At 37.3% G+C, this 24,337-nt stretch overlaps 1 protein-coding gene across 7 annotated transcripts in view; it reads right to left on the reverse strand.

Moving 5' to 3' along the window:
- Positions 1-1,045: 1,045 nt before the first annotated feature.
- BRD3 (bromodomain containing 3) overlaps positions 1,046-24,337 on the reverse strand; it is a 53,433-nt gene continuing 30,141 nt past the window's right edge. For all 7 annotated transcript variants that reach the window (XM_074294056.1, XM_074294055.1, XM_074294057.1 and 4 more), the window contains 6 exons: positions 18,125-18,253; positions 15,371-15,562; positions 11,243-11,478; positions 5,895-6,187; positions 4,142-4,270; positions 1,046-3,087 (listed from right to left, as the gene is read on the reverse strand). In XM_074294056.1, the coding sequence (XP_074150157.1) occupies positions 2,972-3,087; positions 4,142-4,270; positions 5,895-6,187; positions 11,243-11,478; positions 15,371-15,562; positions 18,125-18,253 (1,095 nt within the window). In that variant the 3' untranslated portion in view covers positions 1,046-2,971. The remainder of the gene's footprint in view (positions 3,088-4,141; positions 4,271-5,894; positions 6,188-11,242; positions 11,479-15,370; positions 15,563-18,124; positions 18,254-24,337) is intronic.

A 24,337-nucleotide genomic window follows, 5' to 3' on the forward strand; every position in this document is an offset into this window, starting at 1 on the left:
CCTCTCTGACCCCATCCTGCTTTTAAAAATATTCTTTCCCCAAAAGTGAAAATTTAATATTGGTCTACAGTTTTCAGGACTAGAATGATTCTAATTAGATAACTGCAGTCTTCCTTACCACAGAGGAAATGGTAAATAACCTGATACTGGGTATATTGGGAGGTTCTCTTCTCCTCTCCCCACCAAAGGGGAAAAAAAAAATAAGTTTTGCAGTTTGAAACAGGGAAAACATAAGTTTTAAAACTATAGCACCATGAAATTACAGTTCTTTTTGTTGACTTTGCCATGAGTCAAATACAAAGTCAACAGATTCTTTCTGGATAAAGGAGTAAATTTCATTAGCTTAGGAGATATATTAATCCCTGCCCTCTTAAAATAAACTGATAATGAAATGCTTTGAAATTTCTCACCTGTACAAATATTTAGAATTATGTAGATTTTCCCCCTTTCATTTTTTTCCACAAGTGAAACTTTTTTTTCCCCATTCTTTGTTCATTAGTGATTATAACCACAAAAAGAGGACTCTTAAGAAGCCACTACTCAGCATCTCTTGGTGGTTTTATGGTATATATTTCACACTAGAATTGGTTTTGTATTTAATAGATGTTACAAATCATACCATGTGAGACTTGTCTATTCATTCCCTCAAAATAATAGTTTAAATATATATTTAAATTTTTAAATAAAATATCTGAAAATCAGGGCAAAATTATAAAATGGTAAGCTAAAAATTATCTTTAATAGAACAAAGGTGAATAAAAGTTTTAGTAAACTGGCTCAGTACTCCCTTTTGCATGTTAATTTAAAAAAAAAACCCATCAAAACAAACCAAAAACCCAGTAGTTAGCAACTAATATTCCTTCATCCATTTCCTCATCACAGTATGACAAAAAAGGATAGGTGGTGGAGTCAGAAGAGATTTTTTAAAAAGTTTTCCCTATTATCATATCACATATGAAGATTCCACTGAAATGCTGGTGGATATCACTTAGAGATCCATGAAAAAAATAGTCCAACTACTGAATGAGATATATCAGTTCCCATCTAGTACTCAATTCATTGATTTTATTACATGAATATAAGTGAAAATTAGGTTTTGATACATAACTTCTGCGCTAAAGCATAAACACTGGAGCAGGGAGCCAAAGTGGGGCCAAAAAAGGCATGTGAAGAGGTCCATGACAACCTCCTTCAAACACAGAGGAAGCACTTGAATGGGCCTAGGTCTCCAGAGGCCAGAATTTTCCTGCCTCCACTGCTAGAAGCCTGGGCCTCATAGCCTCTGGGGGCCACACCATCATGCCAAAGGCCAGGATAAGGCAGGGCAAGGACTACATCTTTTATACAAGCTGGGCATATAACCCTTTCATTCTTAGTCCATTGGCAATGCCTGACCCTCATTCTGGGCAAATTGGGCATCCCTGTGCTAAAGGCTGTGTGACAGCCTGCTGGAAAGACAAAAACAAAACATAACCTTCTGTTAAACTCTGTATATTATTATTATTATTTTACAATAAAAAGTTAAAAATCAAGACTTCGATTTACTATACATTTTTTTTCTCAGATTACAAAGTTTATATTATATAACTGGGGGTTCCCTAAATTGATTTATTTTAAAACTGCCCTAAAGAGACCTGTGGCAAATACCAAAAAAAAGGAAAAAAAGGAAAAACAAAATAACAAAAAAAAATTTTTTTTTAATGTGCTGCAGCTGGAAGTTATCTATACCTGTAAGTCTCTAAACTCTGTACAAAAAGAACCCAACAAAAGAAGTTGTAGTAGTAGGAAGAGGAGGAAAAGAACAAGAAGATGATGAAGAATGAGAGTACATAAACATGATTGAGCACCAACACAGGCAACAGGAAACTGTAGCACCTGTAGGTTAAAAGTCCAACATATTTAAATAGGGTCTCAGAGTCTTATCTTTTGTTTAAATCATTTAAAAAGGTCTGCATTTCTGCTGTTATTTTTATGCAGTTTCTTTGTTGTTATTTTTTTCAAAAATGACCAATGATGTTAATAAATAAAGTATTTATATATACATGAAATCAGGGAGAATGGTTATGGAGTGCGCTGCAGCAGTGCAGGTTATGCATTAAGCTGGACTGTCATAGAAAATTGCTAAGCCTTACAAAAAAAAAAGTCTCCTTTTTTTCTTTTTTTTTTTTCTTTTTTTTTTTTTTTTTCTGTGTTGAGGTAAAAGTTTCAGTGTTTGGAAACCTGCACTCTGCATAACACAGCAGTGGCGTTCCCTCCTAGGAGCTCCCATAGTCACAAGAATTGAAAAATTCAATATCCACACCCCTTTTCCCCATCCTCCCATTCCCACACCCACTCAATTCTCAGGTTAGGAGCTGTAGCTCTCTTCCCTTTGCTTAAACCCAGCCCTAGTTCTCACAAAACAGGTACATTGTTATCATCCACCATATAAGTGTACTTATTGGGGGGGAAAAGATGATAGCATTGGATATCATTACACTGTAGACTTGAGGTTAAGAATACTAGTGCTAATAACAAATACAACAACTATTTCCAAAGCTAACATCTTTTGGATTCAGTACCGTTTTATAGAAGTTTCCTTAAAAAGTCCTTCTGGGGCTGAAGATCAGGGTTTGGGTTTAAGAAAAGGGATGTTTGCAAGAACTTTTTTAGACCACATCTTAAAAGATTTTTTCTATGGATATATATCATTAGTATTTGAAGTTCTTGCTATCTCCAAGCATTCAGCTTCAGACAAGATTAAAAAGACTTTATGCAAGAGTCAACTCCTTTTTTCATAAAGTCTAATACACACACACACAAAAAGATCTTTGACCTATTAAAGCAAAAATTGGAAGATATCATTTATAACACTGAATTAAAAAAGAAAACCTGCACACCATGGAACAAAAGTAGTATATTAACCATAGAAGGGAACACTGCAGAGTTATTATTGTGAGTGATGTCCATTTTTTTTGTTTAAGTCCAGAGTTTATTCTGAGTCACTGCTGTCAGAGCTGGATCCACTTGAACTGCTGCTTCCAGATTCTGAGGAGCTGCTGCTGCTAAGACGGGATGGACCTCCAGAGGGGGCAGAACCAGATTTTTCTGATGGGAATATATAGTGGGTTAGAATTCATTCATTTCATTCATCCATTTATTCATTCAGTCATCCATTCATTTATTCAAGTGCCTTTTGAATTCAGAGCACCATTATTTTAAGTTGGGTTTTCAAAGTTATCCTTATGATTAATATGAATTAGTTAAAAAAAAAAAACCAACACAAAACTACACTGGATGCAAAATGGGAGAACCATTGGGACATAGTAGAAAACAAACCACATTCTGGAAAGAATCATAGAACTTAAAAAAAAAAAAAAAAAAAAAAAAGACTTCACAAGAATAGAATTGGTTGGAATGGTTAACAGTGCTTGTCAGGCTCTTTCTAGGGCACTGTCCAAAACTATATTTCATAATCTGAAGAATATAAAAATCTGACTTGAGAGAGGATTTATTTAGTGAGTCTAAATCACATTTTTTAAAAAAGAGACTAAGAAGTTGAAAAAAGAAAATAAGGAAAGGTTGAGGAGCTCATTTACTTACCTTGAAGATGAAGGTTAAGAAAGGTGTGGGGAAAACCATACCTTTCAGGAATTAGATTAAAAAGAACCCACTCCCTGGCACTAACTGAGGAGTTATCCACAGGGAATTGGTGGAGTCTCCTCTGGGGATTTAAAAATAAAAGCATTTTTTTATGTCTTTATGACAAAAGTTTTATAGTCTCTTACAGATCTCATTATCTGACAAGCAGAAGCACCACAATGATTCTTAATCTATACCTTCTCAGTGGTTCTATGACTTCCACCAAAGAATAACTGAATAAAATTTAATTTTACTGGTAATCACAAATGGGTATCTAATATAAGCAAGCTCATAAGAAATTCAGGCTTATATAGCCCTTATCTCTTGGTAATTCACCCCCAAGCCTCTTTTCTGCTTTGCTTCATCACCAGTTTAAATTCTGAAAAGTAATAGGGAAAAGGTTTGAGCCATGAAAATTACCTGTGCCTAACAATCACTCCTCCTTCCACCCTGCTGTTTCCCAGAAAAACCCTCTGAATTAAAGACAAAATTCTCCACTGAAGAAAAAATGCCGAAATACCTTTCTTAGCAGGTTTCTTGTTGTTATTTAGCTGCCCACTCACGTCCTGTAGCCTCTTTTCTAACTCTTTCTTCTTTTCCTGAGCTAACTCTTCTTTAGATTTTGCTGCTTGCTTTTTCCCCGTTGCAGCTGTGAAGGAATATATAATATCTGAGACTGTACATTGGAAGGGGTGATATAGAAAAGGAGCCTGTCAAGGATAATATTCATTTTACAGGACCGAGAACTGTGCAACTCCATTTTAGTTACTTGATCATTGCTGTGTTGTTGCATGGTCATTAGGGGGCTCTCTGGGTGATTGAGTAACCAAAGAGTCCCTTAAACCGATTCCCAGGAATAGTTTGGGCTTTGGAATGAACTCACTTTCCTCTGTAGCTTTTATTCTAAAGTCAAGGTTCAGAGTCTTAAAAAATAAAAATGTTCATGTAATAAACTACATAGTTTAAAGGTAACTTACCACACAATTAAATGGTCAATAGTTATAGTGTGGTTTCTTTAAAGGTAACTTACCACACAATTAAATGGTCAATAGTTATAGTGTGGTTTCAGAAAGTGGATTCATCTTTTCTGCTCTGGTAAAAATAAGCTATCCCACTAACAAGTTCGGAAACTTCCATTTGTCCCCAAACTTTAAGTTACTTGATATATTTTGTAAATCTGATTTGTGAAAAAAACGCAGCTATGCATACACATGAGAGCACAGCCTGCTGCTTTTTCTCCCCTCCTCTGAAATGAGACTATAAGCCAGGATTCTCGACGAGTTCACCTTTGTCTTAGCAGACAGACACAATATGGGTTGAATATGTACTCACACTCCCAAGACCACTAAGGCTCCATCAGTCCTTGTGATCCAGACCGTTCATTCACTGATCATCAGCCAAGATCAAGAAGCAATGACTCCCATGAGAGGAAGGGAAAAGGGGAACAGGGGAGAAGAACGACACGGAGCAGCATGGGGGACCTTCCTTTGAAACATCTGGTTGGGGCCCCAGTCAAAAGCAGGATCTCGAACTAGACGGAAAACTGGTCTGGCCTCCACAAGGAAGTAGTTATAAAATATTAAATACAAGAAAAAGCCAAAACCCAGATTTTGTGCCACTGCTTCTGCAAGTCCAGCATGGTCAATAGTCAATGGAGCTGGGAAGGGAGGTACAGTGTAAGGATTCTTCAAGGTGCCCAGATGTAGGCAGACAAACTAAGTCCTAAATGACGGAAAAGGGAGGGAATCTTCACCTGCTAAGGTCATAGAGGAGCTACCCACCTAAATAGCAGCCCTGCTTCTTGCCACATACCAATAAAGATCTAAGTTCTGGCACTCAAAAATATGGCTAAGTTCCTAATTTTTATTCAAAAGCACTGGCTCATCAGCAGACTAGTAGCTGAGTAGCCTGGTAGGGGCTGAAACTTCTCTCAGCTCCAATAAACTAGACAGGTTTTCAAGAGCAGTATAGGGATCAGGGTGAATAAAAAACATTCAATAAGATTCTACATTAACCCTATGGCCAGTCAAGAATAGTTCTTGCCAGCATCCTGAGAAGGCATTAAGAAAGCAAAGAGAAGGAAAAAAAGTGAAAGAGATGGGATTTCTTGTGAGGACGGGGTATGTTGGAGAGAAATAGGGTATACAACCATTTGGTCATTTTCTCTTGAAACAAAACAAGGTAAAGTTTGTCACTCCAGAGTCATGAGGGCTATATAGGGAGATGGGTGAAAGAGTGAGAGAGGGAGAATTAGTAGGGAATCAATCACTTACAAAATGGTTTTCTTTGTTTTTTCTGTAAACATGACTTGACATATCTCTCCAGTTCTCGCAAAGTGGTGGGTTTCAGAGTTTCAAAATCAATTTCTATCTCATCAGGATTGGAGTCCCTGAGGGAAGGCTCCCGGGACTGAATGATATGGACCACCCGGCCCAGTTTCTCCCCGGGCAGCCGGTTGATGTCCAGGCTGAGCTGCCGCTTTTCATCATAGGTCATTGGCAAACCCTCTTCCTCCTCATCTGAGTCATAAGAGGCAGATGTCTGTTTTCCACCTTTCTTAGGTTGCCTGGAAGTGGAAAAAAAACAGCACACATTCCACAGAATGACACCCTAGAATCCAATGTTCCCAGAGTTTCTTGTTTTATTATGTTATCCTGAGGATGTACAAAGTTCAATCATCAGTCAGGGATCATCAGTCCCTATCTTAATGTGACTACTTCATAACACCTTCCAGTTAGATACAAAGCCCTGATACTATTTCTATCATCACACAAAATATGTAAGAATACATAAACCTCTGGTTGGGACTAAGCCTTGTCAAGAGTATCAAGCTCACCTTCACAATGTTCTGATTGTTAGTCTCTTTGAAAGACTTTTCTAGTCTTTCCATCTCTACTGTTAACTAGATGTGCCTTAATCTTTGCCATGTCTTTTTGATGCCTCATGATGCTTCTGGTATAGAGTATCTCTGACCTGTGTATATTCTTCTACTAATGGTTGACAGTGTGGAGGAGTGGGAAGCTTCCTTTACTTTCCAATTTCTCATCATGCTTGATTGGAAAATGATAAAACTTCTCTTCCTTCACCCACTTTCCCCCTCTTTTCTAGTTCATCTCATGGAAGTGATGGCTCTGTTTACTCTGAAAGTGTATGTCAGTGGATGGAGGGAAACAAATATGCATGATCAATCACAGGTCAAAGGATTTAAGCTAAAAGTATCTCTAGAAAATCCTCAATGCCAATCCCTTTATTTTAATGATGAGGCTCAGAGAGGAGAAAAAAGTAGTGAGAGTCCAAGTTAGTAGCAGTCCACTGACTCTGAAATCCAATTCTCTTTTTTTTATTGAAGTTTTTTTTATTTTCAAAACATTTACAAAGATAATTTTCTCAACACTGACCCTTGAAAAACCTTGTGTTCCAATTTTCCTCACTTCCTCCTACCCTCCAAAAATGATGGCCTATAATCCAATATATGTTAAATATAGTAAAAATATATGTTAAATCCAAAATAGATGTACCTATTTATATAATTATCTTACTGCAAAAGAAAAATCAGATGAAAAAGTTAAAAAAAAAATTAAGAAAATTCAAGCAAACCATAACAAAAAGAGTGAAATGCTACATTCCACCCTCAGTTCCCACAATCCTTTCTTTGCATGTTCTCATCATCACAAGATCATTGGAACAGGCCTGAATTATCTCATTCAATTCTCTTTCTGCTAAATTCCACTGACTATAAGCTCCTGTATCTGGGGGCTCTCTGTATGGCTACAGGGAGAACCTCAGCATTGTAGGAAGATGGAAACCAAGAAAACTAAAATGAGTTGGAAGAACAGCTGAGACCAGCAGGGTCATTACCTTCTGAAGCAAATAAGCTAGAAATAGAATAGGTTTCTCTAGATGGAGATATACATATGATATATATCATATATGTTAAGTATATATACATACATACTTCTTGTGTACAAATATGTATAAACATGCATACACATATACCTGTCTATATAGGCATTTATAACTATTTTCAGAAAGAAGGACTATACTTGTGATTTCTCTAGGATATGAAAATTCCCAGGTGAGGAAACTCTTTCTGGTAACCTAGCTAGCACCCTATCTGTGACTTATTGCTTTAAGAGAACAATTTAAGAATGCTGAGAAGTAAACTCACCTAGAATACAGAGGTCTTGAACTCAGGGCTTTCTAGCTTCAAGCACAGCTTTTTTATCCATCAAATCATCCTTTCCTTCTACAAAGGTATTTATATGACCTAGCCACTTAGATGAAAAGGACCATGATGTAATATTAATTGAATCAAGAAAAGGACTATTGCCCATTCTTCTGTATCCTAATCCTTGATCTAAAAAGGGACCAAGACAATAAAACAATAAAATCACATTCATCTGTACATGAAACTTCTAAACTCTCTAAGTTATCTATGAATTCCTATAGATTGGTAGTCGCCATAATCAGAATTGTGTCAATAAACACTTTACAAAGAAGCATCTGTTTTACAATGGGAAAAGCACTGAATTTGGAAACAACCACGCTCCCATTTTCAGTCCTGGCTCTGCCACTTGTTTGTGTGATGTTGGGCAATTATTTTCTGTATCCTTCATTACCAGTCCCTCAGGACCTCTCTGTTCTTCTAGTCCATCATGCCTCATCTCTTTGTCCTCCCTTCACTGTCTTGGCCAGTTATCCAGTTCAACTGTGTACTTTCCTCCATACTTGAATGCTCTGACTCCTTTTATTACCACTATCCAAGCCCTATTAATTTTCAACCCTAAGTATCATCCACTACCCACCTTCTCTGTAACTACTCTTTGAGTTGCTGAATGTTGCTTGAGAAAGAAAGTATGCAACTGTGCTACATAGGTCCAATACAAATTGATATTTCTCTGGTCAAATTACTCTATGTTCTCACTTCTACTCAGCTACCCATTCATTCTTTTCTAACTTATTTCTACAACATCTCCCAGAATGAATGTTCGAAAACTTCTACTCTTTATTCAAGTCCCTAAACTCCCTCACTGCCAGCTCTCTAATTAAGATGAACTTTATTTCCTACAAGGCCAGAATCGTGAGTTCCCTTGCTTCATCTATTTTACATCTCAAAACCCAGCTTGATCAGCTCTTCTCTCCTCCTCTTATAGAGGGAGCAAATGCACTTGGATAATGAAGCACATGAAACTAATTGCCAATTGGATGGTTCCCTATTAACTTGTTTGAAGGTTGACCTTCCCCAGCTATTCTGTGCTGACTTGATTGGTGGGACAAAGAGGGGGAAGTGACGTGTATGGGAGGAGTAGGAGGAGGAAGAGGAATTGAGACGCTCACTCTGAGTCTCTCGTGATGATGGAGCAAGGAAGGTGTGTGGGGAGATTGCTAAATTTAATCCCCTGACCTTGACCGTAAAAGATCAAGAATAAAGACGTTTAGTGATCCTGACTCCGGCTAATTTCTGGGAAGACAGAGTTCCAGTACTCCTCTGCTTCAGTTTCAGAGTCTTTGCCAAGACAGCTCTCTCCACTTGTGTCATTCAACTCATTCTTTCCTCCTCTGCCCCCATTTTTCGATCTCTATCTTCTCTGCTAATAATAAATCTGTTCATTAGCTCCATAATTTTAAAAAACCCACCCTGTTATTCCCTCAACCTATCATTCTATATATTTCAAATACGATTATATATATATGTATATATATATGTGTATATATATATGTATATATATATATATATATATGTATATATATGTATATATATAAAATATTTTCATTATTAACTTCCTAGAAAATAATCTACATTTGTTGCCTCTACTTATCACCCACTAATTTCTCTACTCTTTATAATCTGGATATCATTCAACTCAAATGTCTGATAGTTTTATTCATTTTCCTTCTCCTTCACTATTTTTCAGATTCTAATAATATAAACTACTAATCCCTCTCCTCTTGAGAGGGAGTCCTCCTGCACTTTCTCTCCTTCCTTGGCCTCCTTGACACAGAGATCTCAGTTCATTTTCTTGCCCATTTCCCAATTTTCTTTGATGGATCATCATTCCATCAATGCTCCATAAGCAGCTTTTTCTCCCAAGCATCTGTCCCAGGCTTGCTTCTATTCTTTATATTCACTTCTTTGGTAACCTCATCTCTGCCCTTATGTTCATTTATCATTTCCATTTAGCTAACTTTCAAATCTTTTTATCCAGCTATAACCTCACATCTCAACTTCAGGCCTGGTTCTCAATCCATTTCAGCTTAACCCAATGGTACCTCAAACTCAATTATGTCCAAAGAGGGAGCTCTCATCTTCTTCCCTAAATGTTCTTTTCTTCCAAACTTTCCCTCTATCTCTGTCAAGATCACATCCTCATTCTGATCATCTATATTTGAAACATTGGAGTTTTCTTTGCTCTCTTTTTCTCACTCCCCATATCCAATTGGTACTGAGTCCTGCCAATTCTTCCTCCACACACTCACATTCATTTACTTTTCTCCACCCACATGACAACTACTCTAGTTCAGAGCCACAATTAGACTTCTTAACCTCTCTCTTTTCTTATTTTCTCTCTCTATGACTCTCCACTCTTCATAAAGCTTCCAAAATAATCCTCTGGAGGCACAGATCTGGCCTTGTCATATACCTGCTTAATAATATGATTGTCCCTCACACACACCATGTTAGAATTAAAACTGGACTATGCTGGTCATTGAAGTCAACCTGCAGTCTCCTCTCTTGAACCTGTAACTCTTGTCTCTAGAATGTACTTCCTTCCTTTTCATCTCTATTTCTCAGAATCCTCTTGCCTCCTTCCAGGTTCAACTAAGGTGCCAACTTATATGGGAAACCTTTCCTGACTCCCTATAGTTGTTGCTGTTCTCTCCATCCTCAAATTATCAAGTATTTACTTATCTGTTTAAAAATCAGATTCCATTTTCTTTACTAGAAGATAAGCTCCTTTTCAACAATGCAGCATTTCAAGGCAATTCCAATAGACTTGTGATGGAGAGTGCTATCCACATATAGAGAAAGAACTATAGAGACTGAATGTGGATCAAAGCATACTATTTTCACCTTTTTTTTTGTTTGCTTGTTTTTCTCTTTTCTCATCTTTTCCTCTTTGACCTCATTTTTTGCATAGCATGATGAGTGTGGAAAATTTTTTTTAGAACTGCACATGTTTAAAACTATACCAGACTGCTTGCTGTCTTTTGGGGGGGGGGTGTAGAGAAGGGGAGAGAGAAAATTTTGGAACACAAGATTTTGCAGGGGAGAATGTTGAAGACTATCTTTGCATGTATTTGGAAAAATAAAATATTAAAATTAAAATTAAGGTAGGAAAAGATAAAGATAAGTTCAAGAATATTAGCTGTTTTGTCTTTCCATCCCTAGTTCTTCACATGATTTTTTTGTATACAGGCATTTAATAAGGGCTTATTCAGCTGAACTGAACTTCTAAAGAAAATTGTCTAGGGACAAGCAATCACAAGGAAATTCACCAGCTTCTTCAAGCTCCAAAGAATGATGAGCCCCTCAAGATTGCCTGGGCAAAGATAAATGCCACTAGTCTTGATACCCAGACTCCAGACCCATACTGGAGAATACAATTCTGTTGGAACATACCTGCTTGCTGTTGTTGTACTGTTGGCCTTTTTAGCTGGTGCTTTCTTCTGCTGGGTTTGTTTGGTCGGCTGAGCCACCTTTGCTTTTTTTTCCTCCTCGGCCTTCACCTTGTGCTTCTCTTTCTCCTTCTCCTTGTCCTTCTTTTTCTTCTCTTTCTCTTTTTTCTCTTTTTTTTTCTTTGGTTTATTCACGGGCGCCTGTGACAGAGCAGCTAGCTGCTCATGTACCGCTTTCAGCTGAAAGATAACACCCAGGAGAAGATGAGAGTAGGGAACAAAGAGCATTTACTAGAAAGCTACTAGCAAAAGTCTATGGGAAAGACGAAATCAAATGGAAATTGCATTGTAAATTTTTTTTTTTTATTCATTTTTCCAAATTATCCCCTCCCTCCCTCCACTCCCTCCCCCCTATGGCAGGTAATCCCATACATTTTACATGTGTTACAATATAACCTAGATACAAATATATGTGTGTAAATACCATTTTCTTGTTGCACATTAATTATTAGCTTCCGAAGGTATAAGTAACCTGGGTAGATAGACAGTAGTGCTAACAATTTACATTCGCTTCCCAGTGTTCCTTCTCTGGGTATAGTTATTTCTGTCCATCATTGATCAACTGGAAGTGAGTTGGATCTTCTTTATGTTGAAGATTTCCACTTCCATCAGAATACCTCCTCATACAGTATTGTTGTTGAAGTGTATAGTGATCTTCTGGTTCTGCTCATTTCACTCAGCAACAGTTGATTTAAGTCTCTCCAAGCCTCTCTGTATTCCTCCTGCTGGTCATTTCTTACAGAGCAATAATATTCCATAACCTTCATATACCACAATTTACCCAACCATTCTCCAATTGATAAATGGTCAAAGGATATGAACAGACAATTCTCAGATGATGAAATTGAAATTATATCCACTCATATGAAAGAGTGTTCCAAATCACTACTGATCAGAGAAATGCAAATTAAGACAACTCTGAGATACACACCTGTCAGATTGGCTAAGATGACAGGAACAAATAATGATGAATATTGGAGGGGATGTGAGAAAACTGGGACACTGATACATTGTTGGTGGAGTTGTGAAAGAATCCAACCATTCTGGAGAACAATCTGGAATTATGCCCAAAAAGTTATCAAAATGTGCATACCCTTTGACCCAGCATTGCTGTTATTGGGATTATATCCCAAAGAAATACTAAAGAGTGGAAAGGGACCTGTATGTGCCAAAATGTTTGTGGCAGCTCTTTTTGTTGTAGCTAAAAACTGGAAGTTGAATGGATGTCCATCAATTGCATTGTAAATTTTGAGAATTCTCAGGCTAAATACCCCTTTCAAAGGCCCCCACATCCAGAATGAGGTAGTGGAAAGGACTTAAGACTCAGGAGCCAAGAGATCTAAGTTTAAATACTGGCTCCCTGCTTATTATTTGTGTCCCACAGCATAACTAGTTGCCTTTTGGAATTTCAGTTTCCTCATCTGTAAAAACAGGATAAAACAATTCTAGTTACCTAACAGAGTTATTCAGAGGAAAATGTTTTATAAACCTTAAAGTAACAAATAAATAAGTTTATTTTATTATTGAGGTTTCTCTGCCTTAGGCAGAAATGCATCTAATCTATCCTAAATAGATAGGACTCTCTGAGCTTTACACATTTGCAGGGAAGCAGGTTCAACCACTGGTTTTAGGACTGAAGCAAGGTCTACCTGAGGCATAACTTAGATTCCCCTCTCTTTCAGGTTATAACTGAAAGCAATGATCTCTCTACAACTTGCTTCGAATGTATGTGTGCTCAGTCGTTTTCTTCAGTTATATCTGACTGTTCCCCATTTAGGGCTTTTCTTGGCAAAGATACTGGAGTAGCTTGCCAATTTTTTACTCCAGGTCACTTTACAAATGAAAAAAGGCAACAAGGTGACTTGCTCAGGGTCACACAGCTAGTAAGCTTCTGAGACCAGATTTGAACTGAGAAAAATAAGTGTTTCTGCCTTCAGGCCTGGCACCCTATCATTGGAATCACCTAAGCTGCTCTTTGCTTTAAAAAAATTCTTTATGATAGGAGACAACGTGGCCAATCAGTAATCAGTCTAAAAGCTCACATTAATGTAATCCCACAAAGGTCACCTTGCCAGGTTATAAGCAAAGAACTGCAAATCAATCCACTATTGGTCAAAAATATAAATGAGTAAATATAACCAAGGCCTTGAGTCAGCTTCCCATGACCTTTCTGAATGTGGTTTGTAGAAGGCTGGGCAGGCATCCCTCTGTGGCTGCAGATTAAGCACCCTTTAGGCCCATCCCCTATGGTAACCCATGTAATGACTGCTACTGATAACAATTATCAAGTTTTCTCCATCTTCCCAACATATTTCAAAGATGTAAGTTGTGGTTATTGATTCATACCCTGCCAATGAAGAAGCCACATCGGGCTTATTAGCACAGCATAAAAAGTAGTCCCTGAAAGGCTTTTTAGGCTATAATAATGTGGAGGTGAGGGAGAAACACAAAGTGTCCCCCCAAGCCCAGAATATTCTCCTCTGCTTTTTTATCTATTGGAGTCTCTAAATTCCACTTCCTCTACAAAGCCTTTTCTGATTCCTCCAAGTTTTTAGTACTGGCTCCCCTACCTCCTCCACTCCCCAACCACTTTTCATTTATCTCTGCATTATATTCCCTCCCTAAATTTTAAGTTCTGTGAGGGTAGAGACTTTTATTTATGTCTTTGCAAATCCAGGATCTAGATACAATATCTTGCATATAGTTGGTGTTTACTAAATGATTATTTTATATTGAATCAAATTAGGAAATGGCTGAGGACCAGTAGTAGAGGTAACTGGACTGGGAGTGGGTAATTAAGACTTTTTTTTCCTTTTTTTTTTTGCTGAGGCAATCGGGGTTAAGTGACTTGCCCAGAGTTACACAGCTGGGAAGTGTTAAGTGTCTGAGGCCACATTTGAACACAGGTCCTCCTGACTTCAGGGCTGATGCTCTAACCACTGCACTATCTAGCTACTCTGGTAATTAAGTCTTAATACTGTTAACTAGCACAGGAAAAATTGTTGGTGAAAAACGAATGTCAGTGAGTTATTTACTATTTAGCCACTTTATTTTGTAAATTATTTTATAATAATAATTTTTAAAACCTATAATAACAGATGTTGTTTAGTGATTTCATTTATGTCCAATTCTTTGTGATCTCCCATTCAGTGTTTTCTTAGCAAAGATACCATTTGCCATTTCCTTCTCCAGTTCATTTGACAGATGACAAAACTGAGGCAAACAGGGGGGCACACACAATTAGAAAGTGTCTGAGGTCAGATTTGAACTCAGGAAGATGAGTCTTCCTGACTCCCGATGGGGTACTTGATCCACTACGCCACCTAGCACTTCACAATTAACACTTAAGATTTGCAAAGCATTTTGCTACATTGTTTCATAAACATCACAACAATTCTGTGAAGTAGGTTATCATGGCTATTATTTCCTTTTTACAGATGAAGAAAGTAATGCTCAGAAAGATTAAGTAATTTGTTGATAGTCACATAGTAAGTGTTGGAGGTGGAATTTGAATCCAGGTCTTCCCTGATTCCAAGTCCATTCTATTTACTATACCATGCTTTGAACTAGGTAATAAAATATATAGAAAACATGTCTCTAAATAATCTCTGAAAATACTCCTCTCTGGATATTTCCCTAAGGAAGATAAAGAATGGGATCCAATGAATTGTAATCACATGGATTCTAAGATTTGTACGTTCATTTAAGAGTGTAAATTATTCAATAAACTACTCTCTAATCAGATCTTAGTGTGATGCTGCTCCGTTTTCCTAGATTTCATACCTAATAAGGAAGGTATTCAGCTATTCCACAAGATATCAATGCACAAGTATTTATTAAGTATGTGCCAGAAATGGTGCTAGTTACTAGGGACAAGAAGCAAAAAAAATGAAAGCATCTTTTCCCTCAAAGAAGTCAAATTTTATCAAGCTTCCAAATCAGTTTGGTTTTAAGAAAAAATAAAACTCATTTCCAACTGTAAATTGACCACTTATCTCTCTCTCTCACAAACTCTTTCAAACATCTCTTATCTTTCTAAGAAGTTTCTAAGAAGCAATGACATGTGTCCCACCTGTTCCTGGAGTTCTGCCAGTCTGGTTGCTCGCTCTTCTTCCGAATCTGAACTATCCGAGTCAGAGGAACTCTCCTCACTGCTATGGCTGCTCTCCGTGCTTTTACTGACGACAGGTGCAGCTGGGGGTGCCGGAGGGGGGGCCTCCACAGGTTCATCAGGCATTTTTGCAAACCTCATCTCAAACACATCCTGAAGAATTATTAGCAAAAGGATTGTTTCAAAAGGTAGCAGAGCCCTACCATAACCCCACTTTGGAGTTGAAGTTCTTGTTACTCTGGTTCAGTTTTCTCTGAACCATCTCTCTAGCACACTGAACAGCTCAACCTGATGGCCTCCTCTCTGTGCTTAGCTAAATAATTGATCTCTCTCTCTCTCTCTCTCTCTCTCTCTCTCTCTTTTTTGGCTGAGGCAATTGGGGTTAAGTGAGTTGCCCAGGGTCACACAGCTAGGAAGTATTAAGTATCTGAGGCCAAATTTGAACTCAGGTGTTCCTGACTTCAGGGCTGGTGCTCTATCCACTGAACCACCTAGCTGCCACCTAACTCACTCTTAAAATCAACAGGTGTCCTCTGTGTCAGAACCAAAGTTCCTCCAGCTCAGGATCCTGTCTTTGAGAGGGACAACCAAGGATGGTTATAGGGAGGATAAGAGTTGCCTTAAAGGATGTCACTTTAAGAGCTAGGAGGTGCTAAATGAATACTTAGTATGTATTATGAGCAGGGCCCTATGAAATTAGAAATGCTGCCCAGCCTCAGTGAGCTTACCTTCCACCTGCTCTTAATAACCTGCTACAAAAACTGGTCACTTACAAAAGCAACTAAAACCTTTTCAAACTAATTTACTTTTTTTTTTCTTGAACATTCTATCTGGGTAAAGAGTTATAGAGTTTCTCACCATCCTGATGTATCAGAGAAGACATACTTCTGCCTGTCCTACAGCTCTGTCCTTTTACTTTAAATGGATCCCATAATACAAGGCTTGGTGAACAAGTGTGTGTTCTTCCCCTCTCTATGTCCTTCATGGTTTCAGATATTTTAATCACATTCCAATTTCAGCTTTCCTCCTTCCAAGTGGAAGAAGAGTTTTTAGTCTATGCCATTGGGGCAGCACTGAGATCCCTTGGGGCTATTTGAGAAGAAAATGATGAAAGTTCAGTAAGAGAGTTATAGGACAAGAAAACCTATGCTTGCAATACAAACATCTATCACTACCAGCCCTCATTCTCTAACTTAGGTACTGACTTTGGAACTTCTGCAGAATCCAATCATTTCTAAATTTAAAAATTGCTATTTCTTACTCCTTAAATCAAACTGAAAACATTTCCTTTGCAAAAGCACTGGAATCTGATTTCTATTATCCAGCTTTTATAACTAGCCATTGTAACAACTAATTATGTTCATTAGTAATTACAATTAATTTGCTTCTTTGGACTTATTACTAATGAGCACTTTTCACAGAATTAAAAACCTCCCCTGATTATTTCAACTACCTTTTCAACTCTTCAAAATGTCATTTGGTCTATATTAGTCACACAACCAAGTTAGTGTCTCTCTTCCTTCAGGATCAACTGACCTACTATTATTGGCTGAAAATCTTCCATGCACCCAGCACATCAGTCCCCTTCCTGCCCCTACCTAGTATATAATAATGTCCAATTACCAAAATTGTGTTTTCTTTCCTTAAAGCCAAACATTATTACATTAACAAAGTGCTTAGGAGAGAAAATCCACCAATAGTAGAATATAATTATGAAAAAATGGGCAGTGCCAGGTTTTAAGTAATATTGTTATCTGTGCTATGCTGTCAATTTTTCCACCGAGTTAAGGAGATAAAAGGTTGGTATCTAATGTAAGAAAGCTATGGCCAAATTTAGATAAAAGGCTGTTATCTAATATAAGAAAGCTATGGTCAAATTTAGGGAAAATATGGAAAGTATTCCAGCCATTACACTATCCCCTTGCTTAACAATGTTTTAAATTTCCTGTCCATAAAGAGATGGTACCTGAAATATAGGGGCTTAGCAGAAGATCCTAAAGAGTGAATAGTCTAGTACTTCAAAGACTACTTAATTTAAGAGAGCAAGGAAAGACAAACTGAGAATGTTTTCCTTGCTCTCACACCTCAAAATTCAAATTCCTTTAAAACTTAAGATATTTTTAAATAAAGAGTTGCCCTTTTGGTCTTGGATGCTACTTCCTTGGCAATGATGAAAATTTCTGTAAATCAAAGTGACAATACATTTATATGGCACTTTGAAGTTTACAAAGCAATTTCCCCACAACAACCCAATGAGATGGATAGAACCAGATACTATTAGTCTTTTATGGACAAGCAAAATGAAGAGTCAGACAAGTTAAGAGGTGTGTATTTATGGCTATAATGAGCAAAGGCTTTTCTCTTCTGTTTATATCATACATTGTACAATCTCTTCTGATTCTTTACAACTAGACTGATAGCTTCCTGAGGCCAATAGTCCTACTTTAAATAGCAATTTCTTTAGTATCAACCTTAATACCAACTGATATATTTAACAACTTCATTTTTCAGCCTTTCCTGAGCTTTATCAGCTCAAAAGCACCACAGTTTTGGTTGGTCTACAATCCAAGCATAGGCAGATTAAATGTCTCCCAAAGTTTAGATCTATGGATGCATAATGCACATATTCTTCCCTCAGCCTAGAGGAGGTGGGAGGGTGGGAAGAAGGCTGCTTTGATTCTTCAGGGAAAGAGATACCTTTATAGATGGATTTACCTGAAGTTTCCTGGCCATGGCCACCACCTCATGGTCTGGAGGATTGTACTTGTAACAATTGGAGAACATTAACCGTATATCAGCTGCAAAGCCTTGTGCATCCTGGTACTCACGGCTGTCCATTTTCTTCTGCAAATATACAATCAAAACAGGGTAAATGTGTGCAATTAATTGATTGACTTGATCTTATCTCTTTTCTGAGGTGCTCCTAGAGTGCAGTGTTTAAACATATGCATGTGTTTCTGTGTTGTTATAGCTACATATCTGTATTCAAGTTAGCATAGAAATAAAATGGTTACTTATCAGTTCATATTTGTCACATTCTAGTAGCATAAGGAAAGACTAAATATCTTCAGTTTGGAATGGGAAAACCAAAACTCAGAGAGGTCAAAGATTTTGTTCTAAATCAATCAAATAAAAGTTATTCAAGTATAGAATCAGGACTAGGACCCCATTTCTTCTGACTCCCTACCTAGGACAATGTTCAATCTATTAAATTATTTTTCAAAGAAAAAAAAAAGGGGGGGGAAGATTTTATGTTAATCTGGCTCCCAGATAATTGTATTTCAGTATTTCAAAAGGAAGACTGGCAGATTATCCTCTCTAGTCTCTCACAAAATAAAAAAATTAAAAAAAAAAAAGATTTAATTCTAAATAAAATAGCAAGAAAATAATTCTTCCTAAGTTTTATAAAGATTATAGATTTACAAATATAAAACACAACAGAAATTCTACCCTGACAAGGTTTACTGTGATACTGAGAACTCATAAAATCATTTTTCTTTATACTTTCCCAGTAAGATTTATATATCACAAGATCTTTTTTTTCAATTGACAATGATAAATTTGTTTTAGCTTGAATTAGCTAACACATTAAGAAACATTTCTTTGAATCAACTAGTCTTGTAGAATTACATACAAACTTACAGAATTAATAAAGTCAGACACTAATTCATTTTACAGAATTGGAATCTTCGGATCTAAGAAAATTTCATTATATCATGTGTTAGATAACAATACCTATTACCAAAGGAAAAGTGTTATAGCACAGCTCTATTGTAAGTATATGCCCCTAAACCTCCCCCAAAAGGGGGGAATAAATAAGGCTCTAAATCCAGGGAAATTAAGAGCAGGATTGGAAATCTCAGGTTTAGGAAAAAATTCCTGAATCTGAAGGTGAGATGAAGGAAATGGTCAGGACGACCAAGTACTGCAAAGAGCTATAGAAGCACTCCTAGCATGCCATTAGAGTAGCCTTTATTGGATTTCCTTACCCAAACGTTTGCCTCTCAATTGTGATTTTGCCTGCAGAACAAACCTCTGGTTATTATAAAATTAACAGGCAAACAGAGTTTGTTTTTTAGAAATCCATCTTACTGTGTATCTTTAAGGAGGCTATTAAGAGCTATTGAGGGATACCTATAGGAACAGATACCGAATTCAAATGACATAGATTTCTATAGTACTTTTAGAAAAACTAAACTTTAATTGGCTAAAAGATTTCAAAAACAACCTGTGAATTAAGAGTCATAAACTCTTGATTTGCTGTATTATTAGAGGCATTAGAGACATGGTAGTTAGTGTAGATTACTTCCCCCCACTCGTTTCCCCCCCCCAAAAAAAAATCATGCTTATTTTGTTGCAATGATCAGTCTTTAGCAAAAATTATCTTTACATTTGGCTTAAATGACCATTAAAGTGAATCTGCACTGAGTACCTAATGATTGATTGGTGGGGAGAGTAGTAGTACCAGGATTATAATAGGTAAGGGGATAAACTGGCCTGGGATTAAAAATATGAATATCTAAATAAGAATAAAAAAAAAATTTATGAGTAACAAAACTTAGAGAGCTAGATAAAGTTATGTAGAACATGACAGCTATCTCTACATGACTAAATCACTATCATGTGGAAAAGCGATAATGTTTATTTTTGTGTTTTCTAAGGGCAGAACTAGAACCTGCCAGAAATTATAGGCAGGCATATCTTGGATCAATATAAGAACTTCCTGACAAGGAGTTATCCAACAATGAAACAGACTGCCTAGGGAGCCTTCGTGTTCATAGTCACTAAAAGTATTTAAGAAAAGGCTAGATAACCATTCATTATGGACACTAGAGTAGAGAATTTGCTAAATGATCTCTAAGATCTTTTCCAAATCTAGGATTATATGATTTAAAAGCAAAATGAAGCAGATATAATTGGATTATGTGTTGAGTTGAACATTTCCATATTGTTTTAATATAGGAAAAAATTCTGGACTTGTGCCATAGTCTGGTTATGAAAATTGCACCTATGATTTCTGGTGCCATATGCATATATCCCCCTCAGAGTTGATGCTTGCAAAAATCTCAGTACTTTACTACATAGCTTTCATGTATTTCACATACCAGACAAAAATCCCTTTAGAGTTTAAACTCAAATCTAGACAATAACCACACCCTGAGTTTCCCTCCCCCCTTAGATTATAAATTTATGTTTTGCCTATCTCAAATTTTCTTAAAATCATATCACAAAACAAAGATTAGATTTTCTCTTTGAGCCTTCTGGTTTTGAGGCCATAGTTAATAAATATGGTTTACACATTGTTTCATTTGGTTTCATTGGTTGAGGGGAAGAGGTAGCAGAGAATATGTGCCAGTCCATTTTCTTACATCATAACTAAAGATCTAAAGCTCTCTAAAACCAATTAGAATAGAAAAGTTTACTTTTCAAATTTTTTTATCCTTGCTTCTAAGGCAAATCAAATCCCTAGAATAAATTACGGTAAAGGACATTTTGTTTTGGTCTAAATTCAAAACCCACTCATTATCCCACTGACAATCTAAAATCAGTGCAATAACAAATGCCCAGAAAAACTCATAATGCAAAAAAGTATAAAGGAGGGATAGAGGGATTGGAGTGGGGAAGAGAAATCAATTACTGCCTTCTAAGTTGCCTTTGGCTGGAAAATGTTCTACTTCGTCTTTTTGGGCGTTCTCATGCTCTATCTAAAATTTGTTCAGAAACGTTTAAAAGAATTTGGAGCAGTTTTGGGGAGAGGCTGGCCAACTTCCTGACTTTACTCTGACATCAAAATTAATCATTTCCTAAAACTAATTTGGTGATGTTTCTAGTACCCAACTGTGACTGTCCACCTGGGCTTGTAAGGATGTTATGACAAAGGTAACTCTGATCCTTCTAACAGCATTTGAAAAGGTCCATGGCATCCTTGGAATTCATAGGTTCTTGTCATAACCTGACCATCCTCCACATTTTTGTGGCTTAGGAACAAACTCTTAAACATTAAATACATGTGTTGAGTGATGGAGAATTATTAGGATTAGCTGACATGTCAATCTTTTTGGTCTAAATAATGGAAAATGGAATTGTAAAATTAAACCATCTCAATTCCTCCAAAGCAGGACCACTTCAAAAGTCACAAAAACAAAAGCACTACTACATACATGCATACATGTACAAAGGCAAAAGGGTTTCAAGGGCAAAGCAGGAGAGATGCTAACCCATTTAGTAATATTTCTCTCTATCCCAGGCATTCAAGTCAACAGAATTGGGACTGAGAGATCAGAGGATCATGGTTTTATAACAGAAGTGACCTGAAAGGCCATTTAGTCTAACTTTTCTCATTTTGCAGAAAGTGACTTGCTTAATTGTCATTTAATAGCTGGTAAATCCAGGATTCTAATCTAGAACTCTGATTCCAAGTCCAGAGTTTTTTTCCCACCTCTGCACTTGTATTCAAGTTAAGGGATTTTGAGAATAACGACCCTATGACAGAGTGGTTTGGTTGTCACTGCTTTTAAAGGGCTCTAGTAACAAAGACAAGACAGCAAAGCAATATGAGCTAGCTGCCTTTTGTAGCTACAAGAGCAGAAACCCCTAAGAAGCACTGACTTCACAGGCATCATTGCCTGCACTTGTTTTGGAAGAAATCTTTTCACCCATTTGATATCCAAATCCATAGAAGCTGCACAGTACCTGAAACATATGGTAGGTACTTTATAAATGCTGTTGACTGAGTCATTCCATTCTTTTAACAAACCCCAAATACCTGGCTCTTCTTAAGGCTAACATACTTACATAGTATGTCTCTTCTGATGGCATCAAAACTGTAGCATGAGCTGAAAATTAAGTCAGGATGAGTTTTGGTCACTCTACCATTAACCAGCTATATGAACTAGGGCCAGTCATTTCTCAAATTTAGACCATGGTCTCACCATCTGTCAAATAATGGGGTCAGACTATATGAACTTTCAAATTCCTCTAATTCAGTGAGCATTTCATTCACCCTTTTCATATCTCTGATGTATGGAAAGAAGACAGGAAATGCTTTTATCTTACAGATGCAAAAAATCAGGGCCCAAATAATCAAATAGCTTATACAAAGTCAGTAGCAGAGTAGAGATTTGGGAATAAAATTTTTAAAAAGGCAATTTGGGAATGTTCAAATTGTAATATTAACCTATTTGTTGACCATTCTAAGTCACGAGGTGGGAAGAACCTAGGGCTTCATCTATGTAACAAAACAAGACCTAAAGACAATGACAAGTATCACACAATTGCAACATAATTTGGAACCAAGATCAACCTTATAATAGAGTCTGAAAATGTTGACTTCATTATATTAGTTCAGTATAATGTGGAATCTGATATGCCACAAGTGAACCCATTCCCCTATTACATTAAAACCCTACTCCAAAGCAACCTAGATAGTAATTGCTTACTCCATGCCCTACTCTCCCCAATGCCATAATAAACCATTAGATATGGTTTGTCTCTATTTTGAAGATGCCATAGTTAGAACTTACAGGAGTTAAGGTATGTGCTGAGGAATTGAGAAGCAACATCAAGAAGATAAAATACTGTTCAAGTTGAAGTTACTATCAAATAAGTCTGACCTACAAAGGCCTAAAATTAAGATTTAGGCCTTATGGTCAGCAAGACAGACGATGACTCTCCCTCTGTAAAGAGCAGAGCTCAGGCAACCACGCTAGAGCTGCTCACAAAAAGTCACATGAAATGGGCCACTGAATGCCCCAATTGCCAATGGCATTCTTCAGAATATAAGCAACAAAAACAAAGTTGGATTTGGGCTGGAGCTTAGAAAGAGATCTGTTGGAATTGAAATGCTGCAGGGGACAAAAGTTCTCAATGAGAAACTCATGTGTTGTTCTAGCCAAAGCTCATGAGGAAGGAGAGAAAAAAAATAAAGATTTATGTCAATGAGCAAGGTCACAGATGGCTCAAACTCTATGAAGATCAACCAAAAGTAAAGTAAGAAATTCAAAATCCAAGTTTGAGCCAAGAGGCCTTAACCTCTGTTTTCATCCATTTTTTTCTTTATTCTTATTCTTACTTCCCTATTTCAAAAATACAGACTCATTCCTATTCTCTGATTAGACAACTCTACTCAACCCTAAAAAATGTATAGTCCTTACTGTCGTGTTTCAGGGGGTCAAAAAAAAGATTGAACAAAAAAGGACCCACCCCCGTTTCACCAGGAAAAATGGAAGATGGACGCTACCAGGGGCCTGCGCCACGTCTCTACCCTGTACCCACACTTCACCACCACTGGTTTGTTTAGGTTACCAATAGTGACCAGAAAGGCAGGTCTGTGAATTTATAAGCAGGAGACTTGAGAAGTTAAGTACAATAGGTGTACTTAGAAACTCTTAATTCCTTACCCTTTCTGAACAAGGACCCCACCCAGATGCCTGAAGACAGCTGGCCCTTTGACAAGAAGAGGTAAGTCACTAAGTTAGGCAGAAGGTGGCAACTATATATGGTTAATACATGTTAATAACAATTCATATTAACTTAGCACCTGTGGGCTCAGGATGTCAAAGGGCTTTTTGTTCTCAATTACCCCCAGTTACAAAGGGGGAGACTGAGATAGTGTTCTGTGTCACACAGCCAACCAGTGACACTAGTGCCCTGCATCCTTGAACCCTCAGTCTTGTATTATAATTCTTAGGCCATATTCTTTCCTGCCGGCATGAAGTATAACAACAGCCGACGATCAGGGCAAGAAGCTGTCAAAGCAGCTAATTCAGCTGAGGTCTCAAGAAGGAAATGGGATTCAACAGTTTCAAAGAACGGGGTTGTTGGGGAGCAAGATCACCAACCAACCACCCAGTATGGTTTGGGTTCAGGGGAATGGACTGTCAGTGGTCCCTTCCAGCCCCAGGAGGCCTAAGGCAATATTTTGTGCAG

Source organism: Sminthopsis crassicaudata, chromosome 2 (assembly GCF_048593235.1).
Source record: "Sminthopsis crassicaudata isolate SCR6 chromosome 2, ASM4859323v1, whole genome shotgun sequence".
Lineage (NCBI taxonomy): Eukaryota > Metazoa > Chordata > Mammalia > Dasyuromorphia > Dasyuridae > Sminthopsis > Sminthopsis crassicaudata.